Below are 25,684 nucleotides of genomic sequence, written 5' to 3'. Positions count from 1 at the left end.
ACTGTTCCCACACATACGTCTACTCCTCTCAGAACTCGCCTCCTCTAGTGCCATCTCAAGGCACGTATTTTATCTGCCACAATAGGGCTTACACGTGGTTGCCAACGGGTTTTTCTGGTACCTGCTATATAGCTTTCCTTCTTCCCCCTACATACACCGCTTCTGCAAACTATAATCGAAACAGATATGGCAGAGGTATTAGCGATTCAAAAGACACAGCAGGACAAGAGGGAGGAGATTTCCTCAAAGTATTTCTTCCTTTTTGGGGTCCAATGGCCAACAGCAGAAATATAAGGCAACTGGTTCGTGTCGTAGAAACCACAATATACATCACTGTAGGAGCCTTAAGTAATATCACGGCAGAACTACAGGCGGATCGTCTTATGACCTTACAAAACCGAGTTGCCTTAGATTTTGTTCTTGCGGATCGTGGTGGAGTGTGCAAATTGATCGGGTCAAGTTGCTGTATTTTCATACCTAATGACGCTCCAAAAGTATACCAAGCTATCTCTAAGTTGCATATAATCTCTGAGTCGATTCATCAGGACGAAGGAGATTGGTCATTTTCGGAGTGGTTTTGGGGACTACTGTCCAAATGGGGTTGGAAAGCGTTGACATTCCTTGGAATAGTTTTGACCATTATTTTCTCTTGTTGCCTTTGTATGCACTGTGGTCCCGCCATCTGCGACCTTTGTGCTACTATGTGCATCCCTAAACCCAAAACACAAAGAGCAGAGAACATAAGAATGATGTTACCGCAACAGCTCGATGACCTCATGGCCATCGACATTGACTCAGATTAACATGAGTCTATCTTGCCTGAGTTCTGGCAAAAGGAGGGTCTAAGAAAATTCGATTTTCGATCGTGATCGAATCGACCCGCCCTTTTGTGCCCCGCCGCCATTTTGTGTTGCCCTCACTCAGGCAACACGGCGAACAAAGTCTATTCTGCTTTTTCTGCAGCTTCGTGTCAAAACAAGCCTTCTGCCTCTATTTGCAAAGCTGGTGTTAGGACTGGCCGAGTACACTAATCCCTGTCTGGTTTTCCTAATCCCCGTCTCAACTATCTGTTGGTTCACACTATTCTCTTCTGACTTTATCTTATCGTCTGGCCTTCACTGTCCTCTGCTAGCATTCTCTCGTTTCACAACTGTTCTCCAACACACACAAACGTATCTCGCCACCTGCAAGTTAGTTGCAGACCTGTTAATGAATTAGTTCGAGGGAGGGGTGACAAACACAGTTGGAGGAGAGGTTTCTTCGAGTCATCTGATACTTTGTTTTCAAACCTTTCCTATTGGTTCTGTCCTGTTTTCCAACTTTTCTTATTGGCTCTTTCTTATATGTTCTGGGTGTATATTTGGTTAATGTATATTTCACATATGTGGTATATAAGATTGTGCGCCACGGAGTGAAGTGGCAGTCTCCTGAGAACCTACCTTGTGTACTTCTGGGATAACTGTACTAGCTGCAGCTAATAAATCCGATCTTCTAACGCCTAACAGAGTGTCCCGTGTCTCTGTGTAGCTGAGCAGGAGAACCCCGGAGATGAAGGCGTACCCTGCGCCGCCAGGCCCAAAAGGTTCTGGTTCTTCACGGCCCATTTAAAGCACTGGCTACAGGTCCTTTGAGTGCTGCCACTTTGATCTGATGGAGAGAAGCCTCTCTCCCTGCCATGTCTCCTGACAGCCTCAAATAGGCCCCCCATGCAGAGCACCTCATAAAAGCCCCCATGTCATTTATATTTAATTCTAGCATCTCCACAGAGGTATCCATGGTACCTTTCAGCAAAGCACATTGAATTTCTGCGTGCGTTTGCCGCTGAGGTTCTGATCTGATTGCATAGTAATTAATAAACATATAGTTCCCAGGCATAAAAACACATATTCAAATGCATTACAGAGGTTTGAACACTGCACAAACTTTCCAGGTCGATAAAAAGACGCTGTGTAGAGGAGAACACTGTCAATGTGTGTTATAATTTTCCTCAGTGGTTAATAGCAGCTGTTCCGGGTGACAGGTATTTCCAAGACCACTTGAAAGATTTTTGGCGCAAAGGCAAAATGTGCAAGATACAAATGTTATAACAAAATGCTGCAACCAATCCCACTTGGGTTTTGTGGCCTGAAACCAATTGATCCATTCCATGAATGTGGGTTTGGCAGTCTGCCTTTCATCCATCTAAGGTAGATAAAGTGAGTACCACCGAGTTGGGTCCATCAGTTATTCGGCGCCAAGATACGCAGTGACTGAACATGTGCTTTACAATTGTACATTATACAAGGTACAAATATATACGTGGTCACAAAACGCACAGAAATACGTTGGGGCTAACAGTCTGCTTCTCATCTGTCCTTCTCCAATCATCGTTGTTTGGCGTTAGCAGACTTTCAATAAATCCTTGTTCTGTTGGCCCTGCTGCTGACCTGTGCGGAAGAGAACAAGGCGATCAGATACGCCAATGAGTTAATCACCCGTGAATCACGAGACTGTTGCAAAATGGACCCGGCCTTGTCACATTTCCGGCCCGTGAGACCGTGAAGGAAGTGAAACAAACAACCACTGTGTTCTTGGCTGTGTTTAATAAGTAGCATTTCAAATATAAATGGTGCCAAAAATAAAGGGTGTGCTGAGCATAAAATGTATGTGGCTCAATTTATTCTAGTCAATTCATTTGCTGATTGCAGGCGTTACTAAATGTAACTTCTAAACACTCGCCCGCCCCCTAAGTAAGGCCGCTAATTAAGGCATATCACTGGGCGCCAGGCTGGCTAAGTGACCCGTGTGGTGAGGATGCCAGCTCCTGTGAGCTCACAGGTTCTGTCAGATGCTTTAGAGAGGTGAAACTGACTGCCGTGTACCCCCTCTGGTGCTGCTTCAGCCTGAGTGCCCCTCGCGAACAAACAAACTGAAGGATGTTTCCTCTGTAACACTGCATGCATTTGTTTACGAGTCCGGGGACACTGAGAAAGTGAAGTAGTCCCAGAAAGAAAGAGATACCGACCTACAGCGTAACTATGTTGTAGTTGGTCGGTGCTGCTTCCTTCAAAAACGGAAGTGACATATAGGATTGCCAGCCAACAATAAGCGAGATAAGAAGAGCAATGCCAGAGTTAACCAATGGCAAGCGGCAGGAGAAATTACCCTCAATATTGTATTTACTATAGGTCTTGCGACAGCGCATGTGCTGTCTAGGCTTGACCTAACAAGTCAGGAAAAAACAGATGGTGGGCGATTTTAACAGTTGGGAGAAGAGAAAAGCAGGCCTTGCCTGACGGAAATTCATAGGCAGAAGGAGCAGACGGATAAACTTGTAAGGAAGGTTGTTAAATCTTGGTCATGTCATGACAATGTTAAGAGTGTCAGGGAGAGAAACATAATCACAAGAACATGCAGGAAGGTCCCATACTTTTTACCAAGACCTGTTAGGCAGCAAAAGTTGATGAAACATGTTAAATCTGAAATAAGTTAACAACCTACGATAAAACTTAGACTTCTGGAGTGACAAATAGGGCTCCATCCCAGGGACAGTTTTCACCATGATAAAATGGCGCATGATGTGCTTGTGAAGGACCATTGGCTCTCGGTCCGCAGCTGTCTTTGCAAAAATGGCCTGCTTTATCCATGAAATATCCCTCCTTACTATACATTCTGGTTCAATAAAACGCTTAGGACGACCTAGAGTGTTTAGGGTGTGTCCGATGTATGAAAGCCAGGGGATACTTGATATAACGTCCAAGGCAGACAGTCATGTAGGAAGAGATTTATCTATAAGAGCTAAAGAAAGGGGGGCGTGGCCAAGATGGCAGCTCGATAAGACGTGCAGTTTGTTCTCTTCCGCTGGCTGCCCGATCATAGCACCGGCATCTCACCGTAAAACGCAACCGGCGGTTCCTCCGCAGCGCCTCATCAATGGTGCAGCGGTAGGGGCTTGGTGAAACACCAGCATTTTGGCGGCGGGCAGCTGGACGGTGCCTGGCCTGCCGCACCACAACACTGCACGGCTGGTTCCCGCTCCCTGGCGGAGGCTGCATGGAGCTGCGCCTGGAGTCGGGGGATCTCATGGTGGCTGGGGCCAAAACTTGCCCCCCAGACTGGCGGTCGGAGGTCCGTAAGCCCATGGAGGATGCCATCGGAGGGGCCTGGCGGGCTCAGGGGCATGAGAGCACCCCCACACCAGAGCAGGGGGCCGCCATCTTGATTGATCGGCTCCGGCAGCGACGGGGGCCGAGCGGAGAGCTGTGACCTGCCCGCATTCCCCTGCCGTCACTCGGAGCCTGGCGGACGCTCCGCAAAGGACCCTCCTGGTGGCAGCGGTGGCCCAATAGCCTGAGGTCTACTGGGGGGCACCCTTAGTGGCGTGGCAGCTGGCGGTGGCGCAAACGCCCTGCCATTTTGAGTGAAGGCCTGGCAATCCTGACAGAAAGGACAGCAGCACCCAGATGGCTCTAGCACCAGAGGAGGACTCGGCGGATGCCCCATCGCCGAAGAGCTAGCGGACACCCAGGCAAGTGCCAGCACAAAAGTCGCAGTGCTCTGTCGGCACTGGGAGACCGAGTGGTGGGGCTGAGCCGGCGGCAGCGAGGGGAGTGTTGGGCCGTGTCGGGCCTCGATTGGGAGGAGCTGTGCGGGGCCTGAGACCCAGCGGGTTCTCCGGAGGCGGGTGCAGAGTGGCGGTGGGTCCCTACCACAGAGTGCCTACCCTTGGGGACCTGTCTGGCTCCCGCGGTGGGCTATATCACCCAAGACCCCATGAAGAGAGAGTCCATTGGCGGTGACCCCGGGACGGGTCTTGTAGTACTCCCCGGCGGTCACCACAGACGTTTATGCCGGGGCTGGGACCCCCACCAGTGGGAAGCATTCTGCTTAGGCGGACACAGTCGCTGAGTGGACCCTGCTAGGCGAGCCAGACAAACCTGCACCTGCTTGCCTCCCCCACCAACTTTGCTTGCAGCTACCTGGCCAGCAGCGGCTTTTGCCCCGAATCTGCGATGGCCTCCTCCCAGTGGCAGAGGGACAAGACCCTCAAGGACCTTTTCGCGAAGGCCCAGCACAGCCACTAGCCGGGTGAGATCCTAGCAGACACAGAGGAGGCCAGCTCTATGGGCGCTACGGGGGGGGGAGGTGATCACCAATGCATTTCTGGAGTCCCTGTTTGTGGCCCTCCGGGAAGACATTCAAACACTTAAGCGCGACCTCACTGCAGAACCCAAAGAATTTTGCAGAGACGTTGATAGTATTGGCGAACGAGTCGCGGAGCTGGAGGACAAGACTGACAAGTGGGATGTGGAGATGGCCACCTTGCAACAAGAAGTCATCCGCATCCACGATCAACAAGTGGATCTCCAGGCCCAACTCGAAGATTTGGAGAATAGATCGCGACGCCATAACATTCGGATCCCGGGGGTCAAGACTAATAAAGAAGCGGGTGACATCTTTGAATGTACTAAGGAACTCTTCAATCATATCCTGGGCAACCCGACAGGTACGGACATTAAATTGGACCGAGCGCACAGAGTGGGGCCGCCGCGCTCTAACGCAGCTCCGCCTTCCGACATCTTGGTCTGTGTGCAAGATTTCCGCACCAAGGAGGAGATCTTGCGGAAAGCGCGGCAGATGCACCCCTTGTCATTCCGCGGACAATCCCCGGTCTGATACCAGGACCTTGCTGCTCTGACCCTCCACAAATGCAGGATCTTCAGGCCGGTCACCGCCTACCTCCGTCAACGCGACATCCCGTACAGCTGGGGTCATCCGTTTCGACTGATCTTTCACATGGACGGAAAGCAGTATCAACTCCGATCCCTGGCAAAGGCCTGCCGTCTGCTGGGAGTAACTTCTCCGACAGAAGACAGCGGTGATGACAGCCCCGCGCCCAACGCGGATGGGGCTAAGCCACGCTGGAGGCAGCAGGGAAGGTGGCGCCGCGGCAACAGACCGAACCCTTCGGAAATATCCAAAGGCCAGAGAGAAGTGCTGGAGTCCCTCCAGGCAGAAATCGCAAAGACACAGCCAGGTTGATGCCTCCATAGCGCACTGATGTCTTGGAATCTGCCCACGTGCGCTAGGCCTGGCCGGCGGGAGAGGGGAGAATTGGCCCTGGCTATGGACAGTCCCCCATGGATTTTTTTCCACGATCATCGGACGATGACAGACTAAGACTTACTTCACATGATTTTCCCATTTTCCCTCTCCCGGTTTTTACAGGTGTTACCTTGGGCAGTATTTGGGATTTGTTTGGGGGGGTTTTAGGGTTCTGTGTCCACTTCCTCTTGAGAAATAGCATAGGCCCCCGTCATCATGATATTCTAGATTGCCTGGCGGCTCCACGGCTCTGTACTGCCAGAGCTTCTGCCTCATGTATGCTTCCAGGTTCCTTATCACCGTGAATGACTGTTACCACGCTTAAAATACTTACTTTAAATGTGAGAGGCCTTAATAACCCGGTGAAACGCCAGGCGGTTCTGTCCTCTTTAGAAAATTCCCAGGCGGACATATGCCTTCTGCAGGAAACGCACCTCCTCCCTAGGGACTGCCACCGCCTTAAGTCACGAAAGTTCCCAATCCAACTCTTTTCCTCAGGGCCCACTAAATCAGCTGGGGTGGCCATCCTAGTTGCCCAGCAGTTTAAAGGGAAGGTCCTACATAAGGAAGCTGAACTTAAGGGTAGACTCTTGACTTATAGATGTGCCTTAGGTAATTTCACATTCACCATTGGTTCCTTGTACTCTCCGAACGAGGGCCAGGAACAATTCTTACACTCTGCCCTCACTGAAGCCACCACCACAACGGACCACAATATCATCTTGGGGGGAGATTTGAACCTAGTTTTCAATAACACCAAGGACAGATCAGGTCAACGCATGCACCAAACGGGTGTGCTCCCCACAGAGGGGTTGGCCCGTTTGCACGACCTAGGCCTCCAGGACTTATGACGCTGCTTCTACCACCACAGCCGTGAGTATTCTTATTATTCCAAGGCACACAAACCTACGCTAGGTTAGATTACCTATTAGCATCCACACCAGTACAAGCGCTCACGACGGAGGTAGTGATCGGGATTGCCTCCCTGTCGGACCACGCACCGGTCACTGTTACCCTCACCCTCCCACCCATACAACAACCCTCTAGGTTGTGGCGGCTCCAGGACACTCTTCTGCACCGCCCGGCAGTGGTAGAACAGATACGGCACTCCATCACCGATTACCTTTCCCACAACGCTAACGTGGACACCTCTCTTGCAACACAGTGGGCAGCACTAAAAGCAGTGGTACGGGGGGAATTGACCGCCATCTCGGCAGCGGAAAATGCAGAGCACAGGCGTAAACGTGACGAACTCACAACCAAAAACTAAAGAATTGGAGCAAATGCACCAGGGGACGGGTGCCCACCGGGTGTGGCGCTACCTTAAAACCATGCGCCAGCAACTTGCGGCGCTTGACCAAGATAGGGCTGAGTTTGCTGCTTTGCGACTGCGACATGCTTACTACACGGGGGGACAGGTGTGGGCACCTTCTCGCCCGCAAGTTGAGTGAGACTTGGCAAAAACAGGGGTTCCAGGAGATGCGCAGAGGGGATAGGGGACGTATCTCCGAGGATGGAGCAATCGCCGAGGCATTCCGCGACTTTTATGCTGGTCACTATGCCAGCTTCCCACTAGATAGCGCAGACGAAACTGCCTTCCTCGACTCCGTCGACTCACCAGCACTGACTAAGGCTCAAGCCGACCACCTGGATAGAGACATCCGAATCGAGGAGGTCATTGCCGCTATAGATCACCTCAAACTAACGAAAGCCCCCGGGCCAGACGGCTTCTCTGCTATTTTTTATAAGACTTTTTGTGCTTTGCTAGCCCCACTCCTCACTCGACTTTTTAATTCCTTCTCTGACTCCGGTGCAATCCCTGGGGACCTCCTAGAGGCCTCCATAGTGGTGATACCCAAACCAGGGAAAGACAGGACCACATGCGGGGCATATAGCCCCATCTCCCTTCTTAACATAGACCTCAAATTGTACACAGGGCTCCTAGCCGCCCGTCTCGCTCCCCTTATGCCTGGCCTTATAGACCCGGATCAAGCGGGCTTTATTCCGGAGCGCCAAACTGCTGATAACACGAAACGAGCCCTCCATCTCATCGAGAAGGCCACGCGAACACAAGGAGAATACATGATGCTCCCTATCGATGCCGAGAAGGCATTTGATAGGGTCCACTGGCCCTATTTGGAGCAGGTGGTGGCATGAGCGGGGATTGGGGAGAAGTTCCGCACCTATGTTTTGAACTGCTACAAGTTCCCTACAGCCGCAGGCTGGGTGAATGTACACACGTCCTCCCGGTTTCCCATAGATAGAGGCACTAGACAGGGGTGCCCCTTGTCGCCCCTTCTTTTTGCATTTTATATGGAGCCCTTGGCTCAGAAGTTCCGCCATAATCCATTGATCACCGGGATGAAATTCAGCGGCTACACTCATACGATCAGTCTTTACGCCGATGACGTTTTGATCTCGCTGTCCAACCCCTGTCTTGCGCTGCCAGCATGCCTGACCAATTTAGAATTCTTTGCACAGGCGGCGGGGTTTAAGGTGAATATGGCTAGGTCGGTAGCCCTAGATCTCTCTCTGTCGCGCCCCACTCATGAACATCTTCAGGGCCTTCACCCCATTCAATGGGCGGCGGACTCGATCCCGTATCTAGGGATTCAGTTGGCATCCTCTCTACCGAGCACTATCACCACCAACTACGCGCACTTGCGTCAGAAGATTCGCTGAGAACTTGGTCAATGGAAACATTATCCTCTCTCCTGGCTAGGCAAAATAGCTGCGGTCAAAATGACCATCCTGCCCCAGATCCTTTATCTGTTTTGTACTCTCCCTCTTCAACCGCCTCCAGGTTGGATACAGCAAACCCAGTCGGAACTTGCACAATTCATCTGGAACGGCAGGAAGCTGCGCATGAAACAGATGCTGGCGACGCTCCCACCGGAGAAGGGCGGACTCAGCATCCCCGACCTCCGACTCTACTTCCAGGCGGCCCAATTACCATACCTGGTAGAGTGAAGCAAATGGGTGTCGGAAAAACACTGGTTGTTTCAGGTAGCCGCTAGACCTTTGCAAGAAATCCCATTTCTTCGTAAGTGCCATAGGCCCCTTAATGTATATGCCTCACATATCACACGAGTCACCCTAGACGCATGGGATCATACTAATATCAGGCACGATCTCACCACTTTCCCGTCTCCGCTCACCCCGCTCTTAGACAACCCTGATTTTCGCCCGGGTACAGATACGTTTGCCTTCGCTAGATGGAAAACCTCTGGATGCTGCTTCTTATACCACATGTTTGATGCGGACGGGGTTATCTCGTTTCACCAATTTAAGCAGGAATACAGGTTGCCTGAAACCGAAAGGCTCTGCTACCTCCAGGCACAGCATTGGGCACTTCACGCTCAGGTCCAGCCCGAGGCCGACAGACGCCTGTCCGTATACGAGCGCTGGCTAATCACACGCACGTCAGATAAAAAGCTAATTTCAGATTTATACAAAATGTTGCAGGCCAGGAATGCTCACACCTACAACTCCGGCCGGGCGCGCTGGGAAAGGGAACTAGGCAGGACACTTAGTCACAAGGAGTGGGAGGGAGCATATTATAGGGCCCGCCATTCCGCATACCATATGGGGCTAACAGAGACCCTTACAAAAGTGGCGACTTATTGGTACTATACCCCGGAGCGTCTTTATTCAATAGATCCCACTCAAGGAGCGACATGTTGGCGGGGCTGTGATGTAAGAGTTTTTCCCCTTCCTTTTTTATTCTTCTTCACTGAGGGTTTCCTGCTTTGTTACAAGCCTGGCGTTATGTTTTCGCTGACCTTGTTGGGCCAGATGGGCCATATGCTGCGTACAGCCGCTGGCGTAATAGCTAACCCTGCATTGTTATATTTTTGTATGTTGGAACTTCAATAAAGAGATTTAAACCATAAAAGCTAAAGAAAGAAGGACTACACAGAAAGTAGAAAAAGTCAAAAAAACAGGTGAAGAAAAAGAGAAAGGAAGAGAATAAGAGAGGAAAGGGAGGAAAAACAAAGAAGGACAAACAAAGAAATAGAAAAAGAATAATGAATAAAGAAAAGAAAGAAAGCAATGGATAAAGGAAGAAAAGGGAGCGAGGAAGGTAAAGGAAAGGAAGAGAAAGGGAGAGGAAGTAAGAAAGGAAGGGTGAAAGAAAGGAAGGGAGAAAGAACAGTAAAAAGACGGAAGGAGAAGAAGGATGAAAGGAACCTAAAGGAGAGAGAGAAAGAAAGAAAGAAAGAAAGAAAGAAAGAAAGAAAGAAAGAAAGAAAGAAAGAAAGAAAGAAAGAAAGGGAAAAAAGGAACAAGAAAAAAGAAAATGTAAGCAATAGGAAAGATGATTGGAGAAAGGAGAAAAAGTAGTACAAACGAAAGATATATTTGAAAAATTAAGAAATGGGAATGAGAGGAAAATTAGGGCAGAAGCAGAAAAAAGGAGGTACAGAAGAAAGAAAGAATCAGAAAAAAAGAAGGTAGTAGATGTGTGAAAAAAGAAGAATACAAATAAAATGGAACCAATAAAAGGTGAGTAAGAAAAACAGCGAGGGAATGAGCAAGAGAAATGAAAAAAGTAAAAAAGAAAAAAACAAGGAAATAGAAAGAAACCGAAGTGAAAGAATAAAGAAAGCAAAACAAGAGAAGTAGAGGATGAAAGGGGAAGAACAAAGAAAAAGGAGAGAAAGATAAATAGCAAAAAAGAGAATGAAATGAAGAAAGAAAAATGAGGCATGACAAACAAGGAAACAGGTTGACATAGGAAGAAAGAGAAAGAAGGGAAGGCAAAAGAGCAGGAAATGTGAGGATAAAATTAATCAAGATGGAAAAAAGCAAGAGCACAAAAATGCTTGAAAGGAAAAAGAAGGAGAGAAGCAGGCCAATAGAGGAAGAAATAAGAAATATCATTTTCAGCTTAGAGTGCCCAGCACTGTGATCTCCCCAGGCATCACAGAACAAACCAGCTGACAGGCAATTCATTATGTGCGAGCTACTGATAGGCAGGCTGTGAGCTACTGGTAGCTAGTGATTAACCTGATGGAGACCCCTTAACAGCTTTAGAAATAGCCAGCCAGAAAATAACACAATAACAACAAAGCACAATAGAGAGTACAAACCATTACATTGCACTTTACAGGGTTCACAAATCAGAATTGTACATTATTTGCCACAAAGATCCTGGCCAGGTTTTACCTGTCCTAAAGGTGTGGGCAAATAGCACCAGGTATGCAAATTGTGCATGGACAAATATCTTGTGCTAATAGTGCATAGAAAAATAGCGCCGTCATGAAACCCTGTTTCAAGTTCAAACAAGGGCTTGCACGCGAGTTAGTGCCATAGTTGCAATCTGGGCCCAAAGACATAATTAGCCCATGTGTGATATGCACTATCGATAAACTTGATCAGCTACCTTATTCCTGGCTTTCCCCTTCAGCTCTAATTAATGGTTATGACAAAAGGCTATCCAGCACACAACCATAGCAGGCAAGACAAGCTGTAGAAAATACACACAGAATGTGATGTTTAGAGTGTCCACATTCAGAGACATCAGGATATTGAGTTCCATGTTTAAGCCAAGTGTTATGTGCAGTATTCAGTAGGATGCTGAACACTAGCTGGTTAGCTCTTAAAGCTTTCAGTGTTGATTCAAAATATGTAGCCGGTGGGTTGTGAATGCTGTCAAGCTTCTCACAGGCTTCAAGTTTCAAACAAATTCTTTAATTAATTAATATAAGCTTCATCTAGAAGCGACTGAGGGTTCGGGGGCCAGAAACCCAATCAAGTTGAGGCAACAGGGATGAGGTAATAGAGAAAGTAACAGTCCAAAACTGAGCTCCTCTCAATGGCTAATACAGTTTGCTTCAAAGATACCTGAGCTAGAAAAGAATGTATCCAATGCTAGATGTTTAATCTCCTCGGGAACAGAGGATATTACAGTTCCAGTATGGAAAACACAAATAAAGTTCATTCCATGATGACGGTGGAAGGGAAGCCTGCCCTTGATTCCCATTGGTGGGAGCCCTGGTTTATCTGAAGTCTGAAACCCGTCAGAAAATTATAAAGCTCATCTTCTAGAAATGCATAATTCATTTTTTGGCATTAACAAAGGTCTCCCTCCCCCCGCTCAGTGACAGGGCATCATTCCACCATGAACCCATGATTTGAACAGGCTTATTCTTTTTATGCAATCCTACCTGAGCAGTCCAGTCCAGATCTGCCATTTATAAAGTACCCAAACTGGAAAGTATGCAGGTGCTTAACAGAGCTTTCTCGGAGACACATAGAACCCACTAAATTGTAGTGTTTTCAGTTTTACTTTTTGCTTGGAAATTCCAAGTTTGTGAGACTCTAATATTTAGCGAGCGGTGGTTCTAGAAGTAGAAGTGAGCTCCCTGTGTGTGCATTTGAACTCGAGGCATAGACAAGACCTTTAAATAGCTCACCCTATGTTCTCAACTCGGTGACTACTTCGAGCGTTGAGGACAGTCTTGCTCTATCATTCTATAGAACATTGTCAATGCTCAAAATTCAGTTTGTAATGAAATATCCAGAAGAGGTTTTCAAGAACAGGAAAAGCACATGAGTAGCATGGATGTTCCCAAATAAAGCTAATTGCAATCATTTAAATGTGAGCCCATGTCAGACCGTTCAATAGCTGAACTGGGAGGCAGGGAGCATCTCAAAACTAACAGATGCTCACACCTAGTCATCAATGAGGCTTGAATTTTCAGCAAAGATCCACTGAGGTAGCACGCCTGAAAGAGAAAAAGAACAGGATGTCAACATAGGGCTTTTATGACACTCATCAGTTCAAAGTGTGAATTCACATTGCAAACATAATAGTTTAAAATATTTGTTACACTAACATTTCGAATGTATGTAACTTCCCTTATTATTATATTCTCTACTTTGTGTGGGTAGAAGAATGGAGTCGTCTAGACAAGAGGGAAGGGTGCTGTCATCCCTTACTTGGAGGGCTGGTTGACCTGAGAACTTCATCATGCCAGAGTTCTCTTAGATAAATGTACCTGTGAGGTTATAAACTCACATACACTAACAATGTGTCCAATGTATTTCAGTTGTCAGTGCCTCCACCTGCTTCAGACCATGTTGTACTCCGATAAGTGTTGTACTGAGATCATATGGAAGGAATTCTAGATGGATATTTTGGGGAAGCTCAAATATATCAGCCCTGATGCACAATCAAAATGTCAATACTTAAGTCTTATGCTACAGTTACTTCTTTTCTGCTTATTTTTTCAATGATATCCTCACATTAGGAAGCATACGTTTGCTTTCCTGTGCACACAGTGATACCTAAAGGCTAATCAGCATCATTTCGTCTTTATTTGGGTCACAAAAGCCCATAAAAGATACAGTACTGTAAAACATATCACACATATTACTATAGGAATATAAAATATTATATAAAATGAGAATATTTAAAACACTGCGAATAATCCACATCTCTGGATTCTTGACAATTCCTTAACAATTCTATTCCTGGCTGCAAAAATGCAGTCTGATGCAGATTAATATATTACACATCAGACGTAAAATGTATCCAAAGGAGTAGTAAAGTGCCATATAGTATTGTAGTATTAGAACAGCTGACAGAAATTAATAAGAATATTATTTAGCCACCGGGAAGGCCATGGGGCCTAATGGCATCCCGGTGGAACTATATGAAACAATGGCGACCCAGCTCACGCCACACCTTCTAAATATATGCAAGGCCAGTTTAGAGGTGGGAGAACTCCCCAGGGATCAACGCGTAGTGACCATAGTAGCAATTCATACAGCGGGCAAGCCTCCGCAAGACTGTGCGTCATACAGACCAATATCGCTTATTAACGCTGAAGCGAATATTTTGGCCAAGGCACTAGCAACACGACTTCAGCCGTAACTAACTACATTGGTCCATCCGGACCAATCGGGCTTCATGCCCCATCGTAACACGGCCCTGAACCTCTGGAGACTCCACGGAGTAGTAGCGCGGGAACATACCATCTCAGAGGACGCAGTAATACTATCATTGAACGCACGCATGGCGTTTGACATGGTGGAATGATCCTTCCTCTTTGCAGTTCTCCGAAGTTTGGGATTCTGTGCCTGGATACACTTATTATATAACAAGCCCATGGCGCATGTTGTAGCAAATGGCCACACTTCGTAAGACTTCCCTCTTGGCAAGGGAATGAGGCAGGGTTGTCCACTTTCCACACTTTTGTTTGCAATAGTGCTGGAGCCACTTGCGGCCTGGATCCGCCAGGATCCAGTTATCAAGGGGCTAAAGTGGATGATGGGATGGGAGGATCACATATCACTATATGCAGACGACGTGTTACTTTACATGACCTCCCCATCTCGATCCATTAACTGTCTATTAGATATCTGTACGGCTTATGGCAAAGCTTCAAGTTACACCATTAATTGGTCAAAATCGTTGCTGTACGTCCTTCACGGTCCCCCGCCCAGACTACCGAGAAACTGCGAGATTCAAATCGCTGAACGAGGTTTTAAATACCTCGGCATTTATATCACCCCTCAAGTCACTCTCTTTATTGAAGAAAACCTTATGAAGCCCCTGGGTCGGTTTTGCGAGATGTGAAGCACTGGCGCTCACTACCACTTACCCTGTTAGGAAGAGCAGCCCTTTTCAAAATGATGGCGCTACCCAGATTCTTATATGTCTTGCAGAACACCCCCTTCCTGATCCCCCCTCCTTTTTCAAGTTGCATAATACTGAAGTGACTAAACTTCTATGGGATGGGGATCAGCCCGTATCTCTATGAAAAAGCTAGTAAAGGGATGGTATGATAGGGGTATCGCCCTCCCGAACATACATACATATTATTGGGCATCGCAATTTACTGTAATAAACCAGTGGCTCCACACACCGCACGACGATCCGGCGTATTGTATGTACCTGCATCTCCTCTATTCCGAGGGGATAATGGGAGCAGTGTACAATAGAATTAAAAAGCTGCAATATACAGGCCCCACGGCTCACACACTACAAATTTGGCATGCGGCACAACGAGCAATGGGCTGGGAGGGGACTCTCACGCAGGCGACGCCGTTTTGGGATACCCGAAAGTTAGGGAGACTCGGAAACACAAAGGGCTTCCAACAGTGGGATCTAATCGGTATCTCCAAGGTGGGGACATGTGGGTAAAAGGCAATGTAGTACCCTTAATCCAACTCCAAGTCACCTACATGTTGGCACAGACTGAAACCTATAGATACATGCAGGTCCGACCTGCACTTCTAGCAGTGATTACGACACAATTGCCTGAGGCCTCTCCATTGGAGGACAGACTTCTCACAGAACACCTTCAGACGAAAGCCATCTCTCTCACATACCGTAAGATAATAAACAATCAACAGGATCCCACAACCACCCTTAAGGAGAGATGGGAGACAGACTTAGGTGACCTAGATGAGGATGACTGGCAGGCAGCCCTGGCATCCCAGAGGGAGGTGGCAATACCATCTACATTAAAGTTATTACAATTATAAAATGTACATTGCATATATTACACACGAACCCTGCTGCACAAGCTAGGCAAATCAGATACTCCTTTCTGTTTCGGACAATGCGGCGCTGAGGGTACCTTCTGGCATACAATCTGGGACTGCCCAATAATCGCTCGATACTGGGAGGCCGCCTTACGTACGATGTCACAGGTTACCGGAGTAGAAGTCCCACCCGAACCAAAACGCTGCTTTCTTAATATTTGGGAGCCCACAGATCTGAATCATGCAGACCAGGACTGGGTGACATTGGGAACGACATTAGCCAAGTGAAATATAGCACAACATTGGGGTTCAGGGCTGTCCCCGACGCATCAGCAATGGTGCCGTGACATGGACCATACGATGGTGATGGAAAGATCAGTGTAATGCAGATCTGTATGGCGCTATCTTCTTGACAGTCCATATTCTTAACCAGTAGGTCAGGGTTTTTAAGTGAGCAATTTGATCGACCCTCTTTATGCTTAAATCCCATCTCAAGGGTATAAGTGGGGTGCTGGAAGAGACATCCAGAAGTGATCTTTTAAATGTATTTTCTGCTGCAATTAAATGTGAAGTGTTCTCTAACCCAAAAAACTCTGCCCCATACAAAGTGCTTTCCATGGCTGCAGCTCTATATACCTCAAGAGCTTTATATCTCATGATGATAGCAGCTGTTCTGTGTGTTAATATGGCACTACTTTTAGCTAGCTGAAGGCCCCATGAACATTTATCAGTGAGCCTGACTCCCAATTAGTCAAAGCTCCTGACCTGAGCAAATGCAAGAGCCCTCCAGCACCATCTTGTTTCTGAAGGTGCGATGGGGACTGATAGCCATTAATTTAGATTTACTTGTGTTAATCTCAATCTCTGATCCCTGTTAAACCACACAAAGTAGTTCAGCAGTTGCTGCAGCTCCATACAGGTGCAGGATACTAGCAGGTGTCATCTGCAAAAAGCAGAACGGGGATGTGAGGTGTTATGCTGGCATTTGTTCAGGGCTTCCACTACATCATTCATAAATAGGATAAACAGGATTGTGCGGTAGATCACGTCCCTGTCCCTCCCCCCGATTGACAGGGATCCTGGGTCGGAGAACACCCTGTATATTCCACCTGACCTGAGCAAATGTAGTTGTATGTAGTCTAACAAGGAGATTAAGCAGATCTTGTGGAATCCCCATTTGAGCCAATACCTCCCAGAGAATACACCTTGGTACCAAATCAAATACTGCCCTCATATCCATAAATGTTACATACAGGTGGTCCTTCTTAATGGTATTGTGCTTCAAACAGATCGTCATAAACCAGAAAATGTGGTCTATGGACCCTTCCTTATTAGCTTTAATTAACCCCCCTTTAGCCTCTCTGCACTCTTTGTTGAATGAACCCAAGACAACTTGGGGGACAGCAGAACCCTTCTTGCTCTGTTTCGCGAAGTAATCTTTCAGGGTGCTAAATAACTCGTTATGCTTGCTGGTGAACATGACAGCATCCCAGTTTGAAAGTGTGGAAGTCCCAAAATAATCTTCCAACGATTGATACATTTTTGTTTTGACTTGGACGTCCATACTAATGTTAACCCACTTTACATTCCTACGGTTATTTGTGAGGACTAGAGGTATTATAGAGGTATAACTAACATGCTCAACAGGTTTGCACAACAAATCTAACTTGAAAACAGCAACAAGAGCATTGTGGTCACTATCCCCATGAGTGACAACTTCCATGTCTACCATGTGGTACCATAACTTCAGGTCTAGCAGAATGTAATCTGTATAACTTGTGTGTGCGCCTCTCTTAAAGGTGGATCAGGGATGACTATCGGACTTGGTGCACCCGTTGGCAGCTCTCAGTCCATGGTCTAAGCGAAGATAGACCATTTTTCTTGCTTCTTTTGGCCATTTTGTCGTTGGTTTACTTTTAAGCTCAGGCATTACCCACTCCTCATCCTCAGTAGCCATTAGAGCTGACAGTGGAACGAGTGGTTCGAATTTGGTGTTACAGTCACCTGCTATTGACAAAGCCCAGGAGTGAACTATTTTGCCCTCTATTACAGCTTGAAGTGCATGTATAGTGGGTAAATTCAAGCTATCCTGAACTGAGTGTATATATATATGTTGATCACGGCTAGATGGTTTACCTCAGCAGTTCTACAGAATGACAAATGTTTAGCGAAAATATCCCTTGACCCTAAATCTATCGGTTTCACCTTATAGTTACTGGATTTTTTTTGTCACATTATTAAGCCTTCCGAGGGTGTTCCGCAAATAGCTCGGGTAGCATTTACAAAACAAGTAAGATAACTTGGTCTGTAAATTGGCTCGATAGCTCAGGTAGTAGGATAATTTAATGTCTGCCCATAAATTCCCCCATTCTAAGTCACTTTGTTTAGCCTGCTTTCCCGCAACGTTCCATGACACACTTTAAATTCAGTGTCTTTCATGGCTTCTTTTTGTTCAAAATAATGTATTAAATGTTATATTAAACAACTGACAGTACAAAATATGGCACTATGAAAATACCCAATAAGAACATATGGAAATGATCACTAGAAATTAAAAATTCAACAGGTACAATATAATATAATATAGTCTTACTGAAAATTAAAAGGGAACGAGAGGAAACAGGTATACATATGTTATTAATAATCATTAAAATAGAGCTACTAGCAATTAGAAACTAAGCTATAATATCAATAAATAATTAGAGAAAAATACATTTTAAGAAGATAATTAATTATCAGTAGGTTTCCAAAATAAATGATAAGAATTACAATTATGATGAATACCATTCAAAGATAAATGGGCTCCTCTTCTAGTAAAAATAACCCATGACCACCAAACAGGAACAGATAATAACGAAACATCTTTCCAACATGTGGTAATGGATTTTAAAGCTGCAGATAACAGGAAATTAAAATGTTTACCTTCTAAGTCAAGTAATTTTTAAGAAAAAATGACAGATTTATAAATTAACAAATTAAATGATCAATCGTCATGAATATTAAGTATTTTTTTTATAACATCCGAAACTTCAGACCAAAATTTAAAAACAGAGGGACATTCAAAAAGCATATGTTTTAACAAACCAGTATATAAATAATAGTGCCAACAATTTGAAGTCGTAAGAAGTTTAGCTTGAAACAATCTCAATGGAGACCATAAACAATTTTATCAAATATATGAATTTGTTTGATAAAGTGAAACAAGTAACCATCCTGAAATATTATTAAGCCAAATGCAATCATCTTTTTATACAATATTGAAACACCATGAGATAAAGTGGATACAGTTTGATTATAAATTGATAAATCTGATTTAGCATTAGAAGGTATATTATGAGGAAATGAATCTAATATAGAAGTACAAGGAATTTCATAATTGAGGAAATCAGAGGAAGGTAAATTACATTTTTCTGTAAAACATCAAAAGAAATAAAAGCATTATTATAGTAAACATCTTTGAGGTAAAAAATACCAGCTTTAATCCATGAGTACCAAAATCTAACATTTTTAGTACATTTTATGCTTGGATTGTACCATAATGACATATCTTCAGTAATGGACATGGGTGATTGAAAAATTGAATCAAAATCATGTAGTATTAACTTAGTGGATTTTAAATTAACAGAGCTGTTAAAAAATATTGATTTATTGGACAGAGTTAACAAAGTAGGTAAAGGGAACGGTTCTATTAAACTCTTTTCTATAGAAAGCCATGTGGGGGGATTAAACAAATGAGAATGATTAAACCAAAGAGAACTTTGTTTTAATATAAAAGCTTTATGATAACAAAAAAAGTCTGGTACACCAAAACCTCCATTTCATTTAGGTAATTTTAGTTTTTTATAACAATTTAGAAAGGCGTTGATCTCCAATTTTGTAAAACTTCATAGGAAATAGAGTAGGAATCATGGCTAGGGAATACAAATGTTTTGGTGCTATAGTCATTTTTATGGAGTCCATTTTTCCCCACCATGAAAGATGAAGAGAAGACCATTTGGATATTTTATCCTTGATGTAACTTAAAATAGAATCACAATTTAATGATATTGTAGTTTTTCTAGAAGAGGATTATTTAAATGTATCTCTTTGCCAAATGATATCCTTCATGTGTAACATATCTGAAGTGCAGTGAATTTTTATAGGAAAAAAATATGTTTTATTAGTATTTAACTTATAATCAGAAATCTTGGAATAAGATGAAATAATCTCAAATAAAGGAGGGGATGAGGATAAAGAATTGTTAATAAATAAAAGTACATCATCTGCATATGCTAACGTTTTAATAGAAACCTCCTTAATATTAATTCCTGTAATATTATTACATTTCCTGATGGAAACAAGCAAAGGTTCAATAACAAGAAGAAATAGGAGCGGGGAGAGAGGACATCCCTGTCTGGTACCTTTGAAAAGAGAAAATTGGTTTGAGGTTTGGCCATTAATAAATAAACGAGCTGTAGGAGTATAATAAATAGCAGATATCATACGGATAAATAAATCACAAAAATTAAATGCTAGTAAAGTACGAAATAGAAATTGCCAATGAACTTTATCAAAAGCTTTTACAGCATCTAATGTTAGTACTCCTGATGGTAAATCTTAATTGGACCCTTGTTCTATAACATGTAGTAATGTTCTTGTATTATTTGCAGAATATCAATTTCTCATAAACCCAGACTGATCTGAATGAATAATAGAATCTAAAACAGAGGATAACCTAGTTGCAAGTATTTTGGCATAAAGTTTACAATCTTGATTTATTAATGAAATAGGACGATAATTTGATACAAGTGTAGGGTCTTTATTAGGTTTAGGTAGTACAACAACTAAAGCTTCAGTAAAAGAACCTGTAGCAGCCCCTGTTGAACTAAAAAAGGTAAATAGCTTAAATAAATGAGTAATAAGCTGTAGTTGAAATTCTTTATATAAAACTCCGCTGGTATGCCATCTGGTCCTGGGGTTTTATTTTTGTTTAAGAGATTTAATAGCTAATAGAATTTCATCTTCAGTAATGGGCAAATCTAATTAATTTTTTGTTAATTGGGAAATCATGGGTAGACCACATTTAGATAAAAAGGAGTCAATTAAAGAAGAATCATCAAAGTTAGGTTTATTATATAGAGTAGCATAATAATTTAGAAATTCATTAACAATATCATTTTGCGATAGGGCGATTTTCCCATTGGGGCCATGGATTGAATTTATTTGCGTTTTATCTTTTTTAATACATAGATAGTTGGCTAAAAGCCGCCCAGATCTGTTAGCATTAAAACAGAATTTGGCTTTAGAATTGGAGAGTTGAATACCAGCTGTTTTACTAAGGATTGAATTAAATTCATATGTAAGTTTTTGCAATTTCAACTTATATTGGGGGTCATTGGACATAAGAAAAAGTCTTTCAAATTTTGCAATTTGCTCATCCAATTCCTTAATTCTTGCATTAAATGATTTTTTTTCATGTGCCATGAGAGAAATGGAAGCACCCCTAATGTAATCCCATCTATTCACCATGGATGTAGAACCTTCTGGGTTGAGCTGAAAGTATTCTTAAAGAGCATACTAGTATTCATTCGCCATCTGGATTGTGTTTTAATATTTGAGTTAAATTGTAGAACAAAGGATATTAAAGCATGATCTGAAATATCAATATTACCAATAGTAGTAGTAACCACAAAATTAATTAGTTGTCTGGAAATTAATAAATAATCAAGTCTAGAGTGGGAGTTATGTGGATTAGAGAAAAAGGTTAAAAAAAAATCCGTAGGAAAATGTAATCGCCAAATATCTACTAATTTTGTAGTTTTAAGAAAAGATTTAAAAGTAAATAAAGCTTTAGGAGGATGATATTTAGTAAGAGAAGATCTATCTAATAAAGGATCAGATATAAGGTTAAAATCTCCTCCAACTATAAGAGAAACGTTACCTACCTTTAGTACTTCAGTAGTTAGATTAGACCAAAACATAGGATCATCAGCAGTTGGACCATATATATTAAGTAAAAACATCACTGAATCATGTATTTTAATTTTAGCTATGAAATATCTACCTTCTGAATTTGATTTACCTCAAAATTTGACAATGTAGTCCTTTTGCATAAAAGAATAGCAACACCATTGTTTCTACCTTTCACAGGAGAAGAGATAATAGTATCAACCCACATTATTTCCATATAATCTAAGACTTTGTCTTCACTATGCGTTTCCTGTATGAAGCAAATATCAGCTTTAAAACTTCCTAAATAATCCAAAATCTTTGTACGTTTTACAGGATGTCTCAGACCCTTGACTTTTAAAGAGATTATTTTAACATTATGAACATTAGCCATAGTAAAATAGAGAGGAAAAAAGAATTAGGAAGAGGAGAAAAAGACAACAACAAATAAACATTAATAACAGATTTGAAACACACACACGCTTTACAAGCATGACCAAACCGTTGGAGCCCAGTGTGGAGAAAACATTGGATTTAGTCAGAAATACATATTAAAGCAATATTCAAGTAGCAGAATCATGCATATCCAGAGAATGCTGTGAATGTTGATTCAGGAATAATTTTAAATCTTCCGGACGTTGGAAGGACTTTGAAAAATTATCTTTCCAAATTTGCATTGTTGAAGGATCAAATAGACCATATTTAAATCCAAGACTTCTCAATTGAGGACGAATGTCAGTGAATTCTTTACGAATCTTAACAGTATCTTTAGCGAAGTCTTGGTGTATTAAATTTCTATTACCATTGACCATTAAGGAAGGAATTTCCCTTGCTGCTTTCCTTATCAAGACCAAATGATGATGACATAAAACCTTAAAAATAATTTGTCTTGGCTTAGTGTGAGGAGGATTGCGATGAGATGGAATTCTATGAGCTTTATCGATTTAAAATTTCTCTGGAAATTTGATGTTTAAAAGACCAGGTATCAAATTCTCCAAGTATAGTCTGCAATTGGAACCTTCAACATCTTCTGGTAAATTATAAATACGCAAATTGTATTGCCTACTACAATTTTCCATATCCAGAAGGAGAGCAGATATAGGAGAAATTTTTGCCACAAGTGGTGTAAAGGCATCAATTTTAACTTTGTTGTCTTGTATTTTGATTGAATTATCTGAAACTTTAATTGACATACTAGCCATATCTTTACGCAGGCTTTTAATCTCTGTCTGTTAGACCTGTCAGCCCTTTGGGTGGTCCCTCCTCATCATTATTTATTTTGTCCCACTTTTGCCTCAAACCCTGTTAGTATTTTTCCTTTTTGGGAACCACCAGACTTTTTAGTATTGATGCAGATTCAGGGAGCCATTTTATCTACCCCTGGAACTTCTGTCTGAGGGCCTGGAGCACAAAATGGTGGCCACTCATTGTCACCTGTGACATCACTGGAACCTACTAGAACCTTCTGCAACATTCTGGAACCCTGTGACAGTTGGAGGCGGTTGAGAATGTTGGGAAGCTAAGTCAGAGTTGGCAGTTGGAGTTGGCAGTTGGCACCTGACTGGTGAAGAGAGAGCAGCAGAAACCTGAAGGAGGAAGGAGTGAGGCAGCAGGGGTGGAAACTTGTGCCTGGAGTGGGGTCCATAAACCCACCCTTGATACTAGTCCCTACTGACTGAGCCCAGCCTGGAGCCGTGTGTGGGAGAAAGCAGGAAAAACCATCTTAAGGACCTGGACAGCAGGAACAGGCCTTAAAAGTAAAGAACAGCAAGTTCCTGACCTGGTTACTGGTAACTACCTGAAGTCCGACGTCGAGAAGCCTAGAGACCTGGAGCCCGAGGTGGAGAAGCGGCGCTGACTGGAAAGCAGACGTCGTACCCGGAGCCGCCAGAGGTCGAGAGAGGGCGCCGACGGAGGTCGTGGAGAGTACCAGAGGTCGAGGAGGAAGTCACCCGAGGTCGAGTGTGCGGCGTCGACGGGGGAGTGAAGTCCGCCCTCCGGAGTCGCCGGAGACCGAGGTGAAGCGTGCCGGAGGTCGGGAGTGGAGATCGCACTCCGGAGTCGCCGGAACCTGAAGAGAATCGTGCTGGAGGTCGGGAGTGGAGGTCGCACTCCGGAGTCGCCGGAACCCGAGGAGAGGAGCACCGGAGGTCGGGAGTGGAGATCGCACTCCGGAGCCGACGGAAGTCGACATCGAGCCAAGGCCGGCCGACGTCATCGAACCGGAACCGCCCGAAGTCGACATCGAGCCAAGACTGCCCGACGTCATCGGACCGGAGGTCGACATCGAGCCGAGGCCGCCGTCATCGAACCGGAACCGCCTACCGGCGTCGTCAAGAACTGTCATCGAGCCGAGGCCGCCGACATCGATCCGGAACCGCCTCACGGCGTCGACACGACTCCAGCGGCGTCGGAGCTTCATAAAAAGGGCAGTAAGTGGAATAGAGGGCGCCTAAGGCCCTGTGGAGCCCTAAGAGACCATCCTAGGGGATAAAGAGGTGTTAGGACCAGCCTGGGAGTGCCAGGGGTGGACTGAGACTGATACAGTGGCCTGTGTGAGGGGTTGTGTAGTTTGGGAGAGCCAGATTCCTAGATTACCCTTGAACTACCTCAGTTTAGGCCTCAGCCTTACCCAAGCTAGGTGAGACACCCTCAGGCCATCCACATAACCACAAGCTGTGACTGGGCCAAATCAGCCCATAGTATTTTAAATGTGATCTGATTTTACAAATGTCATTGTTGGCTGATATTATTTATTGAGGGTACTGTATTTATTGTATTTATCTAAGTTATTCCTGTAATGTATTTATTGTCCTGAGCTAACTTATTCCTGTACAGTATTTATTCCCTCACAGTATTTATTTGACCTGATCCTATTTATTGCACCTGTAAAGTGTTATTATTTATTTGACCTGCACTTTTTAAGGAGAAGCTTGTGTACTGTGATTGTATTATTATTTATTTAATCAGCAACTAAGAGAAAAGAAGATAAACACAGAGATATTTTCATAAATTTTTAAGGTGTAGTGTCGTTTTTGGAACGGATGCACGCATGGTTATTGTGTGGGTATGTCGTATGCTTAACACGGTGCCTTCCTTACCGCTCGAGCCAAGCTACCACAGCGTGTCTGGGAGAACACCACCACCACCCTTCCGGTGTGGGAGTGGGTTTTTCTAACACTGTCGCTATGGTATCTGTGTTGGCACGAAGTGCTTGAAGTTCGTCGAGAATGAATGCCAAAGAAGGTTCACTAGATTCCATCACTTTAGATTGGGTTGGAGGAGGAGAAATCTGTTGTTTCCTCTTATTATTAGTTTTCGCATTTTTATTCTCCATTTTCTTATTATAAAAATTAATGCTGTATATAGATATTAAGTGCAGGAAAAGGAGATAATTGCAGAAAAAAATGCTTCAAAGAAAGGCTGGTGCAGCAGCTAAATCAGACTGTGGGAGTGGTTAGGCCAAAGCCAGGCCCTTTCCTGAGTATTTACTTCGCCCCCCTGACAGGAAATCAGGGCAGTACCTTACAGCAGAGCTGGAGGATAAAGCAGGAGGTAGAAAACACCACCTCTGATGTCCAGAACACCAGGAGAAACCTTCACAGCAGCAGGTATGACTTCAGAGAGCTGCTATTCAATTTTTAGCAAAATTCTGACAAGAAATAAATAAATATGTCAAAAACGGGCTGTTCTGACATGGAGCTCACCAGGAGGTGGCCATCTTGTTTTCGCACGATCGCGCGTCTCAGTCTTGCATGGCTTCTAACATGACTAGTATCGAAGCTGTACATTGGGCTGAAGGAGCAGGTCGGAGTCGGATGGTAGAAGACTCCAGTGTGATCGCGGGCATGGACATCGTCTCCCCTTCCTGTTTAGGTGGCTTAGTAGTTGCTAGCTTAAGCTTTCCCTCACTGTCAGGTAGCTGGCTATGTGATGTAGTGCTAGACTGAACAGCAGCCCGGGGGAGTCAGTCCACATCGTTTGTGGCCAGAGAACTTACACTGCCCATTCTCATTTCAGTGTGCTCTTTGAATCAAGGTCATACCTCTGCCACCTTCAGGAACCGATGTTAATGGTGGATTTATTTTAACACATATGTTTGAGGCGTTATGGAGTGAAATTCCAGCTCTAGGGCAATCAGACCTTCATCGATCTTACTAGTGATGAACCTTAT

The 25,684-nt window shown here is 44.3% G+C and overlaps 1 protein-coding gene across 3 annotated transcripts in view; it reads right to left on the bottom strand.

The window, feature by feature from the left end:
- Positions 1–11,165: 11,165 nt before the first annotated feature.
- Positions 11,166–25,684, bottom strand: part of LOC146799200 (uncharacterized) — a 152,941-nt gene continuing 138,422 nt past the window's right edge. For 2 of the 3 annotated variants that reach the window (XR_014969245.1, XM_085628059.1), the window contains one exon: positions 11,166–12,815. Coding sequence is in view for 2 of the 3 variants with exons in the window: in XM_085628059.1 (XP_085484185.1) it covers positions 12,763–12,815 (53 nt within the window). In the remaining variant the exon portion in view is untranslated. Of the gene's footprint in view, positions 12,816–18,366; positions 18,475–25,684 lie in introns of all 3 variants that reach the window. The other variant, XM_085628058.1, reaches the window with a different exon arrangement.

This window comes from Triturus cristatus, chromosome 9, assembly GCF_964204655.1.
Source record: "Triturus cristatus chromosome 9, aTriCri1.1, whole genome shotgun sequence".
Taxonomy (NCBI): Eukaryota; Metazoa; Chordata; class Amphibia; order Caudata; family Salamandridae; genus Triturus; species Triturus cristatus.
Note: the sequence above shows the minus strand (reverse complement) of the source record. Positions and strands in the feature narration are given on the sequence as shown.